The sequence below is a fragment of the Enhydra lutris genome, unplaced genomic scaffold, assembly GCF_002288905.1.
Source record: "Enhydra lutris kenyoni isolate GAN:26980312 unplaced genomic scaffold, ASM228890v2 scaffoldscaffold2, whole genome shotgun sequence".
NCBI lineage: Eukaryota > Metazoa > Chordata > Mammalia > Carnivora > Mustelidae > Enhydra > Enhydra lutris.
Genome location: NW_019154086.1, coordinates 32529240 through 32550495, shown reverse-complemented (window position 1 = coordinate 32550495; position 21256 = coordinate 32529240). Strand labels below are relative to the sequence as shown.

Sequence of the window (21256 nt, the reverse complement as noted above, 5' to 3'; positions counted from 1 at the left end):
AGTGTGTTGATGCCAGAAAGCTAAAACTCTGATAGAAATCTATAGTCTTTTGGCTTGAAGATTGGAGAACACAGATTAAGGCAGCCTCTGAGAAAGAATTTTCTAGAAAAGAGATGATCAGAGAGGGAGAGCTCAGAGTTTGCATATAAGCTCTTTCTAATTTTTGGCCTATTCCTGAAATACATGTGCACAGGGAAGACTTGAAACAACCCACCAAAGACCAAGATAATTGATATTTTCACTGCTGCTTACCCAAGGGGAGATATATTTTACAGTTTGAGTTCAGCCAAGTTAACTGCTTATTAAAATAAAACAATGTCAAAATCACTACCCTTTAGAGGAACATAACAGAATTCAGGGTCTCCATAACATAACATCCCCAATGTTCAGGATATAACCCCAAATTTCTTGATCTGGGAAGAAACAACAAAACATGACCCATACTCAAGAGATTAGATATAAGCAGAGACCTACCCTGAGTTGATCCAGATGATAGAAATAACTAATCAAGATTTCAAATTACCTGTTAATTATATTCAGTGACATAAAGGAAAATAAGCTAGTATGAATGAAAAGATAGACTATCTCAGCAGGAAACTATTAAAAATTGGATATTCAAGAATGGAAAAATACAATATCTGAAATAAAAGTTTACTAGATAGACTTCTATAGCATATTGTGATTATAGAAAAAATAACCAGTGAATTTAAGATAGATCAGTAGAAATTATTCATTTTGAAGAAGAGAGATAAACATTGAAAAAAAGTGAACAGAACCCCAGGGCCCTTGCGATGGATTAAATGTACCATAAGTGATAAATATGGGTAAGTATTATTAAAGACTTTTTTCCTTTGAATTAAAAAAGTTGTATATTCTTATCTAAAGTAGGAATTATTATATGTGGGTTTTATAAAGTATGTTGATTTAACTTATGACAGCTAGAACATAAAGGATGGAGGGAAGGAGTAAATAGATACAAATGGTTGTACTTTTGTATTTTATGTGATATGATGCAATATATTTTATATGTAGACTAAAAAGGATATATAACTCATAAAGCAATGACTAACCAATAAATACAAAAAGATAAAGCTAAAAAGATAATAAACTAAAAAGTAACTTTTCTAAAGGTCTCCAAACAGTGTTGAATTAATGTCACCTGTCTCTAAGATTTATTATGTATTATGGCATCTGGATCATCAATAGATCAATGGAATAAAATAGCCAGGTAAATGATCCTATTTGTATGATTATTTCACTTTTGACAGATGTGCCAAAACAATCCAGTGGGAGAAAGAAAGTCTTTCAACAAATCGTAGTAGAACAACTGAATACCCACCCATATGGGAAAATATACCTCAACTCCTACATTACATTGTACATGAGATTAATTCAAGCTAAATCATAGAACTAAATATAAAAGTTAAAAATATCAAAGAAATAGAGCAAAATGTCTTCATGAATTGGTAGTAAGTGAAGGTTTCTTGGATAGGGCAAAGAAGTAAGAAAAAGACCAAAAATTGATGTGTTAAACTTTATCAAAATTAAAAACTTATTCATCAAAAGATGCCATTAAGAAAACGAATAGGTCAGCCACAGACAGAAGAAATATTTTTTAAAAATATGTGACAAAAACCGCTGTCCAGCCTACATAAAGAACACCAACAAATCAGTAATAATAGGACAAAAAAATCCAATCAAAAATGGCCAAAAGATTTGAACAGACACTTCATAAGGAAACATGTACAAATGACCAATAAGGACATGAAAAAGCACTCAGTGTTACTGGTCAAAAGGGAAATGCAAATGTCAAGAGTACATACCCACCAAATTGGCTAAAATGAAAAAGATTTAAAACAGCAAATGCTGGTGAGGAAGGAAAGCAACTTAAACTCTTACGCAGATTGGTTTGAGTATAAAATATTATAGCCACTTTGCAAAAAGATCTGACAGGTATTTTTTATAAAACTAAATATACACATATCCAATGATCCTTGAAATTCTTTTCTTTGGTATTTATGCCCCACCTCCCCGCAAGTAAAAACGTATGTCCACACATTTATCCTAAAGAAGTGTTCCTGGTGGCAGCCTTGTAGCCTTAAAATAAGGGAAGAAAATTAATGTTCTTATAGTTTAAATAAATTTGTTCATATATAACTAATATATTAAATATATTTATATATATAAATTTAGATCCACATGAATATGCTGCACTGATTTTTTTATGGTGTGGTATTCCATTTATTTATTTTTTTCTTTTTTAAATATTTTTTAAAATTTAAATTCAATTAATATATAATGTATTATTGGTTTCAGAGGTAGAGGTCAGTGATTCATCAGTCTTACGTAATACCTAGTGCTCATTACATCACATGCCCTCTTTAATGTCCATCACCCATTTACCCCATGCCTCCATCTGCCTCCCTCCAGCATTCCTCAGGCTGTTTCCTTGATTAAGAGTCTCTTATGGTTTGTCTCCCCTCTGGTTTGTCTTGTTTCATTTTCTCTTCTCTTCCCCTGTGATCCTCTGTTTTGTTTCTTAAATTCCACATAAAAGTGAGATCATATGATACTCGTCTTTCTCTGATTGACTTATTTCACTTAGCATAATACTTTCTAGTTCCATCCACATCATTGCAAATGGCAAGATTTCATTTTTTTTAAGGATTTTATTTATTTATTTGACAGATGGAGATCACAAGTAGGCAGAGAAGCAGGCAGAGAGAGAGGAGGAAGCAGGCTCCCCACTGAGCAGAGAGCCCAATGTGGGGCTCCATCCCAGGACCCTGGGATCATGACCTGAGCCGAAGGCAGAGGCTTTAACCCACCGAGCCACCCAGGTGCCCCAAAATTTCATTTTTCTGATGGCAGATTTATATTCACACACACACACCACATTGTATATATATATATATATATATATACACACACCACATTGTATATATATATATATACACACCACATCTTTTTTATCCATTCATCTGTCGATGGACATCTTGGCTCTTTCCATAGTTTGGCTATTGTGGACATTGCTTCTAAAAACAATGGGGTGCAGGTGTCCCTTTGGGTCCCTACATTTGTGTCTTTGGGGTAAATACCCTGTAGTGCAATTGCTGGGTCTTAGGGTAGCTCTATTTCCAACTTTTTGTAGAACCTCCATACTGTTTTCTAGAGTGGCTGCACCAGCTTGTATTCCCATCAACAGTGTATAGGGAGGATTCCCCTTTCTCCATATCCTCGACAACACCTATCATTTCCTGACTTGTTAATTTTAGCTATTCTGACTGGAGTGAGGTGGTATCTCATTGTGGTTTTGATTTGTATTTCTTTAATGCCAAGTGATGTTGAGCATTTTTCATGTGTCTGTTGGCCATTTGGATGTCTTGTTTGGAGAAATGTCTGTTCATGTCTTCTGCTCATTTCTTGACTGTATTTTTTGTTCTTTGGGTGTTGAGTTTGATAAGTTCTTTATAGGTTTTGGATACTAGCCCTTTATCTGATAAACATATTTATTAGTATATAATTAATATATTAAATATATTTATATATAAATTTAGACCCATGTAAGTATGCTAAACTGATTTTTGATGAAGGTAAGTAAGCCATTCAGTTGGAGGAAGGACAGCTAGAAAATCTTTGGGACCTAAGATTCTCAGACTTGAACTAAAAGCACGATACATAAAAGGAAAACTTGATAAATAGAACCTCAACAAAATTAAATTTTGCTCTGTAAAAGACCCTGTTAAGAGGATGAAAAGGCAAGTTACAGATTAGGAGAAGATATTCGTGAATCAGCCAAAGGACTTTAATATGGAATACATGAAAAACTCTTAAAACTCTACATTTTAAATAAACAGACTAATTAGGAAATGGGCAAAATATGTCAGAAAAAATTTCATCAAAAAAGTATATACAGGTGGAAAAAAGCATGTGAAAAATTGTTTAAAATCATTAACCATTTAGGGAAATGCAAATTATAATGAAATGAAATACACATTTATTAGAATGTCTAAAATTATAGAGGTTTCTTAAAAACATAATGACCTAAAATAATTTTAAGTCCACGTGGCTAAGAACAACAGAAAAATCTTATCAAGATAAATTGATTGTATAAGACTAATACTAGTAATTGTACTTTCATTAGCTAACATTATATAATACTTATTCTAAATCTAAAAACCTGTATTAGCTTTACACTTTGACGATATTACAAGCATTTTAAATGATAAATACTTTTTTTAAAATACCAGCTTTTATTTGTGATCTACATGGATATGTCCTTATGGGGTGATTTGATTATGCATGGCATAGTTCTTCAGTTGAAAAGTTGACATAAAAAATGAAACATTTTTATAAGAAGTAAAATAACCTCCTAATTCACAATCCTAATTCCTTTGTCCTAACACAGTTGCTTTCATTTTCCCATTTTATCTTTAATCCATCACATGCTCGTTTATTTTTGGCATATTTATAATCACAATATACATGCCAATAAATATTCTAAAATGTAGTGTTATTGGCTGGATTTTGTCACTTCCCCAAATTCATATATTGAAGACACAATCCCTCAGAATATAACTGTATTTGGAGTTAGGGTCCTAAAGAAATAAATGTAAGTGGGTGGGCTCTAATCTATTGTGATTGGTGTTCTTTATAAAAAAGAAGAAATTTGGAAACAGACACACACAGAGGGAAGAGCCATTTACAAGCCAAGAAGAGAGGCCTGGAACTGCTCTGTCCTTTGTGGTCCTCAGAAGATACCGACACAACTAATACCTCTTCTCAGACTTCTTAGCCTCTAGAACTGTGAAAAACATTAACCTCTGTTGCTTAAGCCACCCAGTTGATGGTCCTTTGTTACAGCAGCCCTAACAAATTAATAAATATCATGAACCACATACACATTGCACAATTTTATTCAAGATACTTTGAAAGATTTGCACATTAAAATTTAGGTTTAAATCAAAGTCAAAACAGTATTCCTAGAAAAGGCGTTGCTTAGTATTTTCTTGCTGACAAAGTATGTTTATTATTGAATAGCAGATATGAGTGAAATATTTCTTACCCCTCTAATGAGTTGCTTTCTCTTTATGTAATCAAGATTTTTAAGTTCAAATGTTCATGGATTAGGTTTTCTTAAACCAAAGCACACCTATTTTAATAAGAGAAATTTCAGGAAAAGATCCTATATTGTAGAATCACCACACTAAAGGTAGAGTATTTTAAGTGTATAATCAATTTGCTTCCATTCTCAAAGTAACTTTTGATTGACTAGCTCTTAAACTTTCAAAATTCAAGTTCTGAATTAGTCTTAGAAATATAGTCCACATTTTTTGTAAAATTGAAGAAATTGGGGATAGAATAGGCCTGTTTGCATAGCCTATTAAACACACACAATTGCTTATGTGTTTTTATTGCCTTATCTAGTCTGACATTAAATAATATGGGGCTCAGAATGCTTGCCTATGAAATGAAGGGTAAAAAAATATTCAGGATATTCAACCAGTATATCAGAAACTAGAAGTTTTTTTCAGAAATGAATTTATTCATTTGGTAAGTATGTAATGAGCTGCTATTATTTCTAGGACATCATGGTAGAAATTATGGGTATAATAAAAAAATAAGCAAGGTATTATCTCTGGCCTAAAATAATTTATAGTCAAATAGTAGGTCATATGTAAACATATGATCAGTGCAGTAAAAAAATGGTGTAAATTGGTGAAAGTTCCAGGAAGATTTAGGTCACTTCCAGATTGCATCAGACAAGATTTCTAGGCCCTGGTAGCATACAAGCAGTGGCAGGCCAAATGAATGAGGTTAGGAGAACCTTCTTCATGGGGGTGCCGAGACAGGGGAAATACAAGATGGGTACAATGACCAGAATAGGTTAACCTGGTAAAGATCATAACTTCTGAACTCCAAACTGGGACACATGGCTGACAGTTATGAAGTTATAGAATGATGAAGGTAGGATTGAATATTTGACAGCAGGATTGCCAAACAACAAGGGATGTGTAATTTGCCAAGGATGAGTTAATTCACCTTCATTGAGTTTACTCTCCAAATTTCATGTTAGAAACAGCTCCTGTTAGTTTGGAAATCTTGCTGTACTTTTCCATGTGTTAGAATATATTTCACAAATAAATTTGTATCGCAGATTCTTATTCTTTTAATGTCAGATAGAAAGTCATGTTGACATGAGTAGTTATTTTAGAGACAGCGAATAGTGTACACTTACAGAGTCAGCCTGCTAACCTAAGCAGTATCATTCTGGCAAATGAAAAATAGGTGACAGCATGTGCAGGCTCCTCTGCAGTGTCATTTTGACTTAAACATAGATATGATTAGGATATTACATAATTTATTCAGCATAAGGAGCCGCTTTTATGGATACAGGAATACCCAAGACTTTTTAGGTGTGAAGAAAAACTGCAACCTCTATATTCTTAAAACTCTCTTCTTTTAAAATCTTATGCACTAGTGGGTTAGCAGTTTTCCTTCTACAAATGGGTGCATATCCATAAGTATTTAGAAGCATAGAGTTTTTCTTAGGAAAAAGATTCCCATATAAATAATCATTCATTAGAATATAGTAGAACCTTACTTATTTGGTCTCTGTCAGGTTATTTCTCCAGGTTTTCCATTTTTTAAAAGATTTTATTTATTTGAGAGAGAGAGTGAGAGAGAGAACATTAGTGGGGTAAGGAGCAGATGGAGAAGCAGACCCCCGCTGAGCAGGGAGCCCAATGTGGGGCTTGATCCCGGGACCAGGATCATGACTTGAGCCAAAGGTGGATGCTTAACCACCTGAGCCACCCAGTCACTCCGCCAGCTTTTCTATTTGGAGCAATAATTAAAAGTGAAGAAGATGCTAGACCCCTTGTGCTCATGCCCTAGATCTGTCTTAAAGATCATGTTTTCTTCTAGACATACTCTTCACCCACAAGAGATATTTTGCTTTTCTCTCCTTGGACCACATTCCTAATCCTATTCATCACCATCCTTTAAGGCATGTTCTCTTCTCCTTATCTGTCTAGCCTACCACTTTACTTCTCCTATAACCACTTGCCAGCCATATTGCCTCTGCTGCCATGTCTGTTTGATGGATCTCTGATTCTGGTTTTCAGCTGCCCCTCTGGCTGCTATTTCTGCCATGGTGGTTCCAAGACCAAGTCAAACTCATCTGATACCCAGTCACTTGCTAAACCCATCACATGGCCCAGGATAAGCTAACCGAGGAAGGGGATGCCAAGTGAATTATCTGAAGAAGCAGACTGTCCAGATTTTCATGTAGACCACATCCTCATCAATTCAAATTAATTGTGGTACAAATTTTATAGTATTTTATTATTATTGTGGGGTTCTTTAAATACTTTAATACTGGTTTAAGACAGTAGTGCTGAGGAGACTGATTAAAGGAGAGCTTGATAATTATTCTGAAGGATAATATGCTCCATGCATTTCTCACAAAATTGTACAAAACTAGCACATTTAAATCTACATAATGCTATGAAGGCATATTTTTATTAAGTTTAATCTAGGTAGATAGAATAATGACAAGTGATTGCTATAATGAAATTCTGGTCTCATTTTGAGGGCACAGAGTATTATTAGAATCATTAAGGTATATTAACTAATACTTTCTGTCCATAAATTTATTAGTTTTAGACACTGCATATTTTTATTCCTCTCCATCGCTACTGCCTTTCTTCATAATTTGTATAGAATGTACCCTAGTTACTCTCCTAGAAATGCCACCCAACTAGCTCATGCTAGCACATTTTAAATTTACTTTTCTCAATCATGTTGCCAAGAAAACAATTTCAATAAAACTCGGAACATTATGCAGATATTATGTTATTCATTTATGTATTTGAGAAGCAAGATGGATTGCCATTTATTACAATTTAAAGGCTAAACTACTAAAAGTTTTCATGCATCATTTAGCAATATAATCCTTTTTATTTCTTTTTTCTGAATAACTACTAAATTTAAATTTTTTGGTTAGGTGTCATTATGCCGACAGAAAAGTCATCTTGACTTTCAACTATTAATTTTCTAAAAGGAAATAATCATTCTATGGGGAAATGATTTATGATTCAATTTTGTCTATTTGTAAACTTTGAATCTTCCTTACAGAAATAGAGATACTAAAGAAAAGTTTGACAGTGTCCCAGAGAAATAAGATATGCCTTGAAGAGGAAATGAAAAATCTGAAATTATTGTCAGATGCAGCCATATTGAGGTCTCAGCAGATTCAGGCATCCAAACAACAGGAAGTAAACTTGCAAACCAGATGCCATGACTTGCAAAAAGAAGTACTAGGTAAAAGAGAATTGTTTTTTGCTGTTGTTAGCAACTAGCCATAATAAAATCTTGCTTTAATTAGTTTCTGTTGCAAATATGCCTAATTACTAGTAACTATGTCAATAACTGTGTCTGTGATCCATGTTTACAATCTTCCCTTCCCATTCTGCTATTTAGAGTGATGAGACTTAAGTGAATATGCCTCCCATTCTTAAATTGTACAGATAGTCTCCTGAGTTTTCCTACATTTAAGTCATTAATACATGTAAGATGTGGGGCACCTGGGTGGCTCAGTGGGTTAAAGCCTCTGCCTTCAGCTCAGGTCATGGTCCCAGGGTCCTGGGATTGAGCCCCGCATCGGGCTCCCTGCTCAGCGGGGAGCCTGCTTCCTCCTCTCTCTCTCTGCCTGCCTCTCTGCCTACTTGTAATCTGTCTGTCAAACAACAACAACAAAAAAACAAACAAACATGTAAGATGTGTTTTTTATATGGTGTGAGATGTGGGGGTCTAATTTTATTCTTTCCAAGTGGATAACCAGTTGTATCAGTATTATATATTAAATAATCCATCCTTTCCACTGAATAGTACTATCATCTGTCGTATGTTAAAATTTTATATATGCTAATAACATTGATTACTGTGTTCTCTGTTCTGTTCCACTAATTTATTTAAAATACCAGTAATACATATTCATTCGAATATAGTGACTTAATAGCATATTCTCATAGCTGGTAAGTCTTTTCTTCCTCCACCATTCTTACTTTTTAAATATATGTTTGGAGTTATTCTTTGATTTGAACTTTTTAAGATCCTTTATTTACTTCTAACCCAAAGACTCTAAATAGTTATCTAGTAAAGTATTTCTCCTCCAGTCTTTATATTTTATTATAGATTCACAAGCAGTTATTCTTCCACATAAACATTAAGGCAGTTCATTTAATTCTAATCCCATCGGGGTTCTAGCTGGAATTACATTATATTTATATAGTAAATTTTGGAGAATTGACATTTTAGTGATAGTAAGCCTTTTTAATATTATCAAATCTTCTCATTCAAGAATATATGTCCTTTCATTTCTTTAAATTTGTTTGTTTTCAAATGATTTCATAGTTTTATTTGAATGTTTGTCATTTTTGTTAAATTTATCACTATCATGGTTTTGCATCTACTATAAATGGGATATTTTCTCTATTTCAGCTTCTTAATGTTTGTTTTTTTTTGTTTGTTTGTTTTTTGGTGTAAGAAGGTGTTTTTATTATAGCACAGGGACAGGACCATGGGCAGAAAGAGCTGTATGGGGATTGTGAGGAGAAACAGGTTCTATACCCTTTAGTTAGTAGGAGTTAGGGATAGTCTGAAGGAATTTGTGCATGTTAAAAGCAAGGTCTCCAGGATGTTGGAGGGCTTGCTATTATTAAGATAAGTTTGCTTTAGTCTTCAGTGAAACATCAACGGTAAGGCAGCCATGAGTTCCTTGAGGAATGTCACACTCTGCATGTCTCAGGGATTTATCAGCAGGCTGCCAGTTTAAGGAGAATACTTTAGTGCATTTCTCTTGCCTTTGTTCTCCTCATCATTTATCTTGTGAACAATTTTGACCCTTAAATTTTTCAGGTTGCTGAGGGTGAAAGATTTTATCATCTGTAACTTTTTCCTGATGAATACGGGCGTAGAGATGTCCCTACCTAGGAGTCAACATTAGTCAGTTGGGGATATAGGAGTTATGAAAGGCAGAGACAGCTGAATCCAAGGTAGACAGCCTATATGAATCTTCTTGGGTAGAAAGGATCATCTGTCAGCTTGAAGTTATGGCACTGAAGGAGTCTTGGCACTGTGTGGAGAGACGTTGGAAAAAAAAATGATTAAAATTATTATGAGAAAAAGAAGCCCAATAAAGAGATCTTTGATAGTTGACTAAAATCCTCCTCCAGGCCAGGAATTTAACCAATTATTAAAGGAGAGGGAGGGATTGTTTAAAATGCCAGTTTGAATATTTATATCTTTTAGCAATTCTGTTACATTTTTATGATAATCTGGAATATATACATAGCATTCTGTTTTTATGACGGCACATGTTCATCCTATGCAGCAGTTATAATATTTAATGCCATTTTATTTTGGAGAAGTGCTTTATGAATGAGTTATTTCAATGTTTAATAATGTAATGCTATTTTGAGAGTCACTTAAGGCTTTAATTGTGGAGCAGGTGGTGTTAGCCATCATATAGACTGTTCTGTTTAGCAAGCAATCAGATAATTAATAAGAGGCACTTTCATGGGAACAAAAGAAAAATATGGGTTAGTGGATGGAGCAAATTACAAACCCAGTGTCTGAGTCTCCAGTACTGCCAGTGAGAAGATTTTCAGATGTCAGGTTTGAAGCATCCTCAGACAGACTGGGATCAGGCAGTGGGAATCAGATGAGTTTTTCTGGTTTGTAATTTAATAACTCTGGTGATCCTTTTGAATGACCCATAGTGCAACAGGCACAAAGATTGTGTATATATGAGTTCTGTGGCAGTTTCTTTGAAACTACCCTCAAGTTGTCCAGCATCAGTTTTCAGGGCTTTAGGAACAAGAGCAGTTTTAATTAAGAGAATGGAAGAAGATTGGAAATCTTGGTACTTGTTGATAGAATAAAAAAAGACTATTGGTTTTTATGTATTTGTCTTATATCCACCAACTTTATAAAGTTCTCATATTAATTCTAGTAGTTTTTTACTAGTATCTCTTTGATTTTCTAGTTTTACAATTATACCACCTGCTCCAATACCCCTGAAAAAGAGTTCATCTGTTTTTTCCAGTGTTTATATCTGTTATTTTCTTGTCTTGTTCATATCTTTTTAAATTCATTTGAACTGAGACTGTATTAATGATGATGACATTGAGCATCCACATCTTCTTCCTGATCTTAATTGAAATTATTGGTGTTTTGCCACTTGGGATTATATTTGATGTTTGGTAAATACTTATTTTTAATTAACTATTTTACTTCTGTTTCAATTTTACTTAGATATTTTAAATGAAATGCTTTTGGATTTTGTTAAGCACCTTTCAGCATCTGTCATTATAATAGTATGTCTTCCCCTTTAACCAACTGGTAAAATGGATTAGTATTATTGAATTTCCTGATATTGAAGCATCTTTGGTCTCATGGAATAAGCCGTATGTCATTTAGTTTTTAAATATATCATTTCCTGCATGGTTATATTTTATTTATAAATTTGGTACATATATATTGATAAGTGAGATTGGTTTATAAATTTTTCTTTATTAGGAGGCACTAGTTTTATCAGAGTTTTGCCTTAAAATTAAGTGACTATCATAAATACTCTTGTTTTACTTTATTTTATTTTATGTATTTATTTTTTAAAGATTTTATTTATTTGACAGAAAGAGATACAGCAAGAGAGGGAACACAAGCAGGGGGAGTAGGAGAGGGAGAAGCAGGCTTCCCGGCAAGCAGGGAGCCTGATGTGGGGCTCGATCCCAGGACTCTGGGATCGTGACCTGAGCCAAAGGCAAACACTCAACAACTGAGCCACGCAAGTGCCCCATAAATACTCTTACTTTTAAATATTTCCTCTATCTGTGGTTAGGCCTAGTTTCTGATTTTTAATCTTGTCTATTTTTGTTTTATCTTTTATTATTTATCAAGCTTGCAAAACCTTTATTTTTTAGTCTTTTCAAAGAACTAGCCTTTGTATTTTTTTATGTTTTCAATTTTATTTTCCATAACATTAATTTTTACTTCTATATTTGTTAATTTCCTATTCCTAGTTTCTTTTTGTTTGTATGTTTTTATTTTGCGGACTTCTGAAGGGAGTACTTAGTTATTTTATTTCTCATCTTTTTTTTAATATAATAGTAAAAACATATAAGGTAATAAGTTTTCCTTTAAGTAAAATTTTCTCTATGTCATATTTTTAATATGAATTCTCCTTTTCAGTGCTGTCTAAATACTGTGTAATTTCTAATTTTTTTCTGTGGTGAAAGGGTTATCTAGGAGTATATTTCTTAATTTCTACATAGTTAATTATTTGGGGAAGGAGTTACTTTCTTATTTATTTAACTTGGGAGTATTCTGAGTAAGTAATGAGGTTTATAATACCTTTTTGAGTTTGTTAAGCTTGCCTTTATGTTGTGTACATGATCAAGTGTTATAAATGTTCCTTAGAAATACAAAATAATTCTCAGCCTGATGGATATAAGTTTATTTCAGTTAAGTGTAAGATTATTGGGTTCTTCTTTCTTAGACTATAGACGCTCTGACTTCTAGCTTTCAGTGCTGCAAATGAGAAGTCTACTGTAGCTCTGATCCTTTTTCATTTAAAGGTAACTCATTCTTTTTCCTGAAAGCTTTTGTTTTTCTTTTTCTTGTTTTTTTTTCCTCTTTTTTTCCATTGGGCCTCAGTTGGATCACTCATAATCCTTGGGTCATGACACATATGTACTGGCTGGGACTCTATATATAATCTTGAATAGAAGCGTAATGCAGACATCCTTGTCTCATTCACAGTTTTATGAAAATATACTGCAGAATAACTTTGGAGTTTAAGCAGAAATTAAAATGAATGTAAAATAACTAAAGAATGACATTAAAAAACTATATTATCAAAACTTGTGGGGCACAGCCAAAGAGGTGTTTTGAGGGAGATGTATAGCTTTAAATAGGGATATAAAAAGGAAAGAACAAACTCAAAATACATAGAAGAATAAATAATAATAAAAATAAGAGGCAATCAGTGAAATAGAAAACAAAAACATGATAAAGAAGATAAGCAAATAAAGCATTGATTTTTTTTTTAAACTAACGAAGTAGACCTTTGACAAGTTTGGTCAGAAGATGAGAGAAAACACAAATGAAAAATACAAGCAATTAAAGAGGGGCAATGTCTACAGATAAAGAGTAAATAAATAAAATAAAAGTGGATGCTGTTAACATTACACCAACAACTTTGAAATCTTAAATAAACATACTATTAGAAAAATACCTTACCCAGACTTACTCAAAGCAATTAAATGGTCCTATAACTACTAAAGAAATTGGATCAATGTCTTCTCACAGAGAAAAGACCAAATTTTTTTTCAAGTAAATTCTACCAACTTTCAAGGAACAAAAGATCTTAATTTTATACAGTCTTTTCTAAACAACTGAAAACTGGGGACTATTTCCCAAATAAGTCTACAAGGCCAAGGCAACACTGCTACCAAAATCAGACAAAGAAATATTAAAGGAATATTATAGGCCTATTTATATTATGAATGTCAGTGTAACAATTTCAACTGTATGATATTTGCAAAAATATTTTGAATCACCTAAGTGAATTACTTATTTATAAAATTAAATAAAGTTAAATAAACAAAAAATGTTAAATAAACTCTGAATGCCATGCTACTTTAGACTTAAAAGAAGAGGACAAATTTAAGATACATTTGCTAAAATGTGCATTTCACACTTATAAATAACTTTCTTCAAAATGCAAGGTTTTGGGGCACCTGGGTGGCACAGTTGGTTTAGCATCTGACTCTTGGTTTTGGCTCAGGTTGTGATTTCAGGATTGTGAGATTGAGCCCTGCAGGGGTCTGCACTTAGTGTAGAGTCTGCTTGAGACTCTCTTCCTTTCCCTCTGCCCCAGCCCTTGTTACCCACACTGCCCCACCTTTCTCTCCCTTAAAAAAAAAAAAGGCAATTTTTCTTCAAAACAAAGATTTTCATTTTTGCCTCTCTTTTATTTCATCTTTATAATCTGGCTTAGAAAGTAAGCAGTTTCTTTGAATATTATAATTTCTTAGAAGAACAGTAAAACATTAGAGAATGTGATATCTTATATTTTTTTTGGAAACTGTAATGTATATATGTTACCTGATCCCCTTACTTCCTCCTCTGGTCCTGAATCTGGTTGATCTTGGAATGAATTCTTAAAGCTTCTGTTGCTTGGTGTCAATTGTTTTTGGGTCAGCTCTTGGGAAAAATATATTTTAAAAATAGTCTGAAAAGTAAGAACCATGTTTGGCCACCTAGCCCTAGCATATTTAGAATATGTTATTATAGGAATGTGTTGCAGTTTTAAAAAATAGCAATGTATATTTTTAGAACAGAATACCAAATTCAGAAGGTGAATCAGATTTTAAGGTAAGAATCATTATTAACAAATGGGGAAAAGCAAAATTATGTGATAAGCGGCATAGGGATAACTAAAACAAAATAAATCAAATACTCAAAAATCAACCTCAAATTCAATAAGAAAAAAAATAACAGGATAAACTAGTACCCAAAAAAAAAGGATACAGAACTTATCCAAATCATGGAGGGATAAAGCAACACTTTAAAAATTACAAAGGGTAAGATAGACAGATTTTGCCTTTAAAAAATATAAAATCTCTGACTTTAAAACTGCCAAACCTCTTTGTTTTGTTGACTGTTTCCTTTGCTGTGCAGAAGCTTTTGATCTTGATGAAGTCCCAAAAGTTCATTTTCGCTTTTGTTTCCTTTGCCTTTGGAGACATATCTTGAAAGAAGTTGCGGCTGATATTGAAGAGGTTACTGCCTATGTTCTCCTCTATGATTCTGATGGATTCCTATCTCACACTGAGGTCTTTTATCCATTTTGAGTTTATCTTTGTGTATGGTGTAAGAGAATGGTCGAGTTTCATTCTTCTACATATAGCTGTCCAATTTTCCCAGCACCATTTATTGAAGAGACTGTCTTTTTTTCCACTGTATATTTTTTCCTGTTTTGTCAAAGATTATTTGACCATAGAGTTGAGGGTCCATATCTGGGCTCTCTACTCTGTTCCACTGGTCTATGTGTCTGACAGTACCATGCTGTCTTGGTGATCACAGCTTTGTAGTAAAGCTTGAAATCAGGTAACGTGATGCCCCCAGTTTTGTTTTTCTTTTTCAACATTTCCCTAGCAATTCGGCTTCTCTTCTGATTCCATACAAATTTTAGGATTATTTGCTCCAGTTCTTTGAAAAATACTGGGGGAATTTTGATTGGAATGGTGTTAAAAGTATAGATTGCTCTAGGCAGTATAGACATTTTAACAATGTTTATTCTTCTGATCCAAGAGCATGGAATGGTCTTCCATCTTTTTGTGTCTTCTTCGATTTCTTTCATGAGTGTTATGTAGTTCCTCGTGTACAGATCCTTTACCTCTTTGGTTAGGTTTATTCCCAGGTATCTTATGGTTCTTGGTGCTATAGTAAATGGAATCGATTCTCTAATTTCCCTTTCTGTATTTTCATTGTTAGTGTATAAGAAAGCCACTGATTTCTGTACATTGACTTTGTATCCTGCCAAACCACCTAAAGATAGAAGACAATAAAATGTGTGTATCATATATGGTATGCAAAGAGTTACAATCTGTATCATATAAAGAATTTATTTAACTATGTATGAAAACTCCCAAGACCCCAAACAGGCAAATGGCTGAAAAACAGAAACAAACAGAGGAAATATAATAAGCACAAAATGCTTGATCACTAATAATTAAATAAACAAAAAATTATCTTTTTAAAAAATTAGTACAGAGACGTCAATGTTAAAGTTTCCCTTCATTTGATGACAATAATTATGTATTTTTATAACCCACAGAAATGTTTGTGATCAAGTAATCTCCTTATTGAGAATCTATGCTTGGGAAATGGAAGACAAAAAATTATTTATATGTAAAGATCATGTTTTTAATAGTGAATGATTAGAAATACTTTATCTGCAACATTAATGAAATGGGTAATAAATTATCATATACCATCACTTAGAACATTATCCAGACTTATAAAATGACAATATGAACATGGGGTATCAACATGGGAAATACTATAATTGTAATATTACATAGTAAAAGAACTGACAAAATTATATGTACCTTACAATTATGTCAAAATACATTTATTCATGAATGGAAACCAGAAAGCATCATGAAAATATTATTTTTATAAGTTTTAGGGTGATAAAAATATAAGTGATTCTTCCCCTCTTTTAAATTACTCTCTATGTTATTTTAATTACCTTTCTTCAAAAACAAAAAAAAACTTTACACATCTTTTAAGATTTAGCTCACATTCCACTTCCTACATTAAAAAACCTCACCAAAACATTGTAGTACTAATTAGTCATGGTTTCTATACTCATTAAGACCTCACCTTCATTTAAGTACAGCTATATTCAAATCAAAAGTGCAGCTGGAGACACTGATCTGTTCAGTAGTGTATGTATAGGTTGTATAGTTATAGATGCAATATAAACTCGTCTAAAGGACAGTGTAATTGCAGAGCAAAGTGGCACATAATTTCAAGACTAAATTAGGGTTTCATTTCTGGTGCTGCTGAATAGGTTCACTTCATGGGTAACACCCGAACTATGTTAACAGAGAGAGAAAGCATGTTAAAATGCTGTTACATCTCTCTTACTATTTAAAATTGGCAAGTCAGAGTGGACAGGATCATTAAAGCTAATGATGACTCTAACGATCTCAACTAGTGATGACAAATAGAACTTCCTATGAAACTACCTATGAAGGGCACTGGGTTTGGGGGATTTTGTTTTGTTTATTCATTTGTTTGTTTTTACCACCACCCCCTACACACAATCTTATGCCCGTGTTAGAAATTGTCAGAACGTTTAGAAAAATGTTCATAAATGTACCTCTTGCTTTATCCACAAATAGCCTTCTAGTGAACTGATTGTACCAGTGTATCCTTTTTTCCTAATTCATTTTTCCAAGATGGTTACAATGGTTTAAGAAAACTACAAGTGCAGGAGAGACAGTCAAGTTTCTGTCTCAGGTCTTAGCAGTGTTGTATCACAAATCTGGTAAACTTTCTTGGGGTTTTTCTCAGGTGTCCTCACCTCCAGGGACCCAAACCTGCCCTCCTGTTCTCCTCCTCTCACTATTTTCTATTTGGGATCATCTGATTTTATTTCTGCCCACTGTCCATGAACCTAGTCATTAGGTTCATCCCACACCTCACCTCTTGTCCCTGGGCTGACCATGCCTCTGAGTTTAACTTTATTTTTTCAACAAGTGTTTATTGGACATTGACCACATGTGGCCAACTGGCCTCATCGTTGCTATGACTTCTAGCGTATAGGTATTCTTCAGCTCTTCATGGGTCTTCACAGGATTTCTGACTTCCTAACTCCACACTGGATGCATGTGCTGGCACTCTTTAACTTTAGCCATTCTTGACAGATATTTTTCTCTTCTATATTAAGAATAGACTACAAATTTCTTTAGCTCCAATTTTGTTGTCATTCAAATTATTTTTAGTTGTGCTTTTTCTGCCATCAAATGGCATTTACTTTCATAATTTTCATGAACTTTAACACTCTTACTTTTTATTCTGCTTCTTTTAAATGCATGCTTAATTTTTCTCTTACTAACCAACTAATGTCCTTAACATTTTCTCCTTTCTTCATAATCATCATCTATAGCTTCTCCAACTTATTAATGTCTTTTCAGAAATCATGTCAACCATTTGCAAAGAGGCAAAACCAGCATATCACAGTAGATATCTTCTCCCCAGATAAATGACTGGATTAACATAATGGGCATAGCATTTTAAATTTTCTTTGGGCAAATTAAAATAAAGGCAGACTGATATATCATTTCATAACTCTTTCTGTGTCTTATTTTTAAGAAATGTAACAATTTGCTCAAGGAAACAATAGATAGTATTTAAATTAATTTTTGATGATCACTATAAATGGCTTATTATTTATAATCCTAAATCCAGTTCTAAGCATTTGCATGGTTTATGATCCTTTCTATGAATCATTTTACTGGACCTCCATTGCTGCAGAACTAGCTTTAAATGATAAGCGTCACAATACAGCTTCCTTTCTAGTACTAGTTGAACAACTTCCCTCCTGTATTCCTTGCCTAATTCTCTGCTCCACCTTCTGCCTTCCATTATTTCCTTCAGAGCATTCATTCAGGCCCTATACTATATATTCTCCCTTATCCTTCAATCAGCTTGTTATTATCCATGCTCTTAATAGTTTCTTATTCTCTCTTAGATTCTTTCTCTTATTAAATGAGCTAACATGTTATACAGTTGAGCTTTGAACAACAGGTTTGAATTGCACAGGTCCACTTATATGCAGATTATTTTTCAGCAAATACTATTGGAAATATTTTTGGAGATTTGGGCCAATATGAAAAAACTCACGACAAACTGTATAGGCTAGAGATATTGCAAAAAATATGAAAGTTAGGTATGCCATGAATGCATAATAGATATAGATATACATACATAGACACTAGTCTGTTTTATCATTTACTACCATAAAATGTGCACAAATCCATTATAAAAGATAAAATTTATCAAAATTACACATACAAACACAGACCATGTATTATCTTTTCATTTTTGATGTCTAGTGTTAGTAACACATATGACATCTACGGTCTCTTGTAGCATATAAGAAAATATTGAGGTGGGTACTGACAGATGACCATTTTGCAAACAAATAATGTAAACTTATGGTATCAGTAAATACAAGTGCAGTACTGTAAATGTATTTTCTCTTCTTATAATTTTCTTAATGTTTTTTTCTTGCTTCATTGTCAGAATGTAGTATATAATGCATGTAACATATGAGATATGTGTTAATTGCCTCTTTATGTTATTGGTAAGGCTTCCGTTCAGCAATAAACTATTAGCAGTTAGGTTTGGGGGAAGTCAAAAGTTATACGCAGATTTTCAGTTGAACAGGGGGTCAGTGCTTCTAGACCCCGTGTTGTTCAAAGTCAATGTGCTTTTTTGACTGACTAAACATATTCATGTATTTGAATATATTTTAGATTCCACACGTAAGTGAGATCATACAGTATTTGTCTTTCTCTGTCTGACTTATTTCATTTAGCATAATTCCCCCAAGGTCCATCCCTGGCAAAATTTCATTCTTTTTTTATGACTGAGTAATACCAGCAGAGTTGCGCAGCGGAAGCGTGCTGGGCCCATGACTGAGTAATACCGCATTGTATATACGTACTGCATTTTCTTTATCCACTCATCCAGGAATGGGTACATAGGTTGCTTCCATATCTTAGCTATTATAAATAATGCTGCAATGAACATTGGGCTGCATATATTTTTTTAAGTTAGTGTTTTAATTTCTTCGGATAAATACCCAAAAGTGGAATTGCTGTACCACATCATAGTTCTACTCTTAAATGTTTCAGGATGTCCATGCTGTTTTCCATAGTAGCTATACCGCCACTTTCCATTCTCATTGATAATACACAAGGGCTCCCTTTTCTCCACAGTCTTACCAACACTTGTTACCTCTTGTCTTTTTGATAATAACCATCTTAACAGGTGTGGAGTGATAGGTCAGTGTGGTTTGATTTGTATTTCCATAATGATTAGTGATGTTGAGCGCCTTTTCGTGTGCCTGTTGACCAGCTGTATATCTTCTTTAGAAAAATGGCTATTCAGATCCTCTGCCCACTTTTTAATCTGATTGTTTGCTTTATGGCTGTTGAGTTGTATGAGTTCTTTATGTGTTTTGGATATTAATCTCTTATCAGATACATGATTTGCAAATGTTTTCTCCCATTTGGTACATTGCCTTTAAATTTTGTTGGTGGTTTCCTTTGCTATTTGGAAGCTTTTTAGTTTGATGTAGTCCTAATTGTCGATTTTTTGATTTTATTGCCTTTGCTTTGGATATAAAATCTAAAGCATCATTGCCAAAACCAATATCAAAGAGGTTACCACCCATGTTTTCTAGGAGTGTTATGGCTGCAGGTCTTATATTCAAGTGTTTAGTCCATTTTGAGTTAATTTTTGTGTATGGTATAAGATAGTAGTCCAGTTTCATTCTTTTGCATGTAGCTGTCCAGTTTACCCAGCACCATTTATTGAAAAGATTGTCTTTTCCTTACCATCTATTCTTGGCTCTTTTGTTGTAAACTAATTGACCATAAATGTTTGGGTTTCTGTGCTCTCAGTTCTGTTCCATTGATCTATAAGTTTGTCTTTATGCCAATATGACAGTTTTGATTATCATAGCTTTGTAAGAAAGTTTGAAATTAGACAGCATGATGCTTTCAGCTTTGCTATTCTTTCTCAAGATTGCTTTAGCTCTTCAGAATCTTTCATGGTTCTATACAAATTTTAGTTAGTTTCTTCTATTTCTGTGAAAAATGTTGATGGAATTTTAACAGGTATTGCACTGATACATTTTTTGGGGGGTAATATGGGCATTTTAACAATATTAATTCCTCTAATCCATGAACACAGAATATCTTTTCATTTATTTGTGTCTCCTTCAGTTTCTTCCATTAATGTCTAATAGTTTTCAGTGTTCAGGCCTTTTACCTCCTTGGTTAAATTTATTCCTAGATATTTTATTCTTTTTGATGCAATTGCAAATGAAATTGTCTTCCTAATTTCTCTTTCTGATAGTTTGCTATTAGGGAGAAACACAACAGATTATTGCTTATTGACCTTGTATCCTGCAACATCTATTTGTTCTTAAAATTTTTGGTTTAGTCTTTAGGGTTTCCCATATATATAATATTATGTCATCTGCATATAATGACCATCTACTTCCTTTTTAATTTTGATGCCTATTTCTTTTTCTTGCTTAATTTCTCTGGTTAGGATTTCTAATACTGTTTTGGGTAAAGTAGCAAGAGTAGGCATCCTTGTCTTATTCCTGTATCTTAGAGAAAAAGTGTTCAGTGTTTCATCATTGAGTGTGGTATTAGCTGTGGGCTTGTCACATATGGTTTTACTATGTTGAAGTACTTTTCCTCCATTCCTATTTTATTGAGAATTTTTACCATAAGTAGATGTTGAATTTTATCAAATGCTGTTTCTGTATCTGTTTAGATGATCATATTATTTTTATCCTTCATTTTGTTAATGTGGTGTATCATATAGATTTATTTGTGGACATTGAACCATCCTTGCATCCTTGGCCTAAATC

General features: G+C 33.4%; 1 protein-coding gene across 1 annotated transcript in view; it reads left to right on the top strand.

Annotated features, from left to right (window-relative positions):
• LOC111146101 (leucine, glutamate and lysine rich 1) overlaps window positions 1-21256 on the top strand; it is a 173937-nt gene that overhangs the window by 79576 nt on the left and 73105 nt on the right. Inside the window, exon 6 of the mRNA XM_022501491.1 lies at window positions 8140-8325. Coding sequence (XP_022357199.1) covers window positions 8140-8325 — 186 coding nt within the window. The remainder of the gene's footprint in view (window positions 1-8139; window positions 8326-21256) is intronic.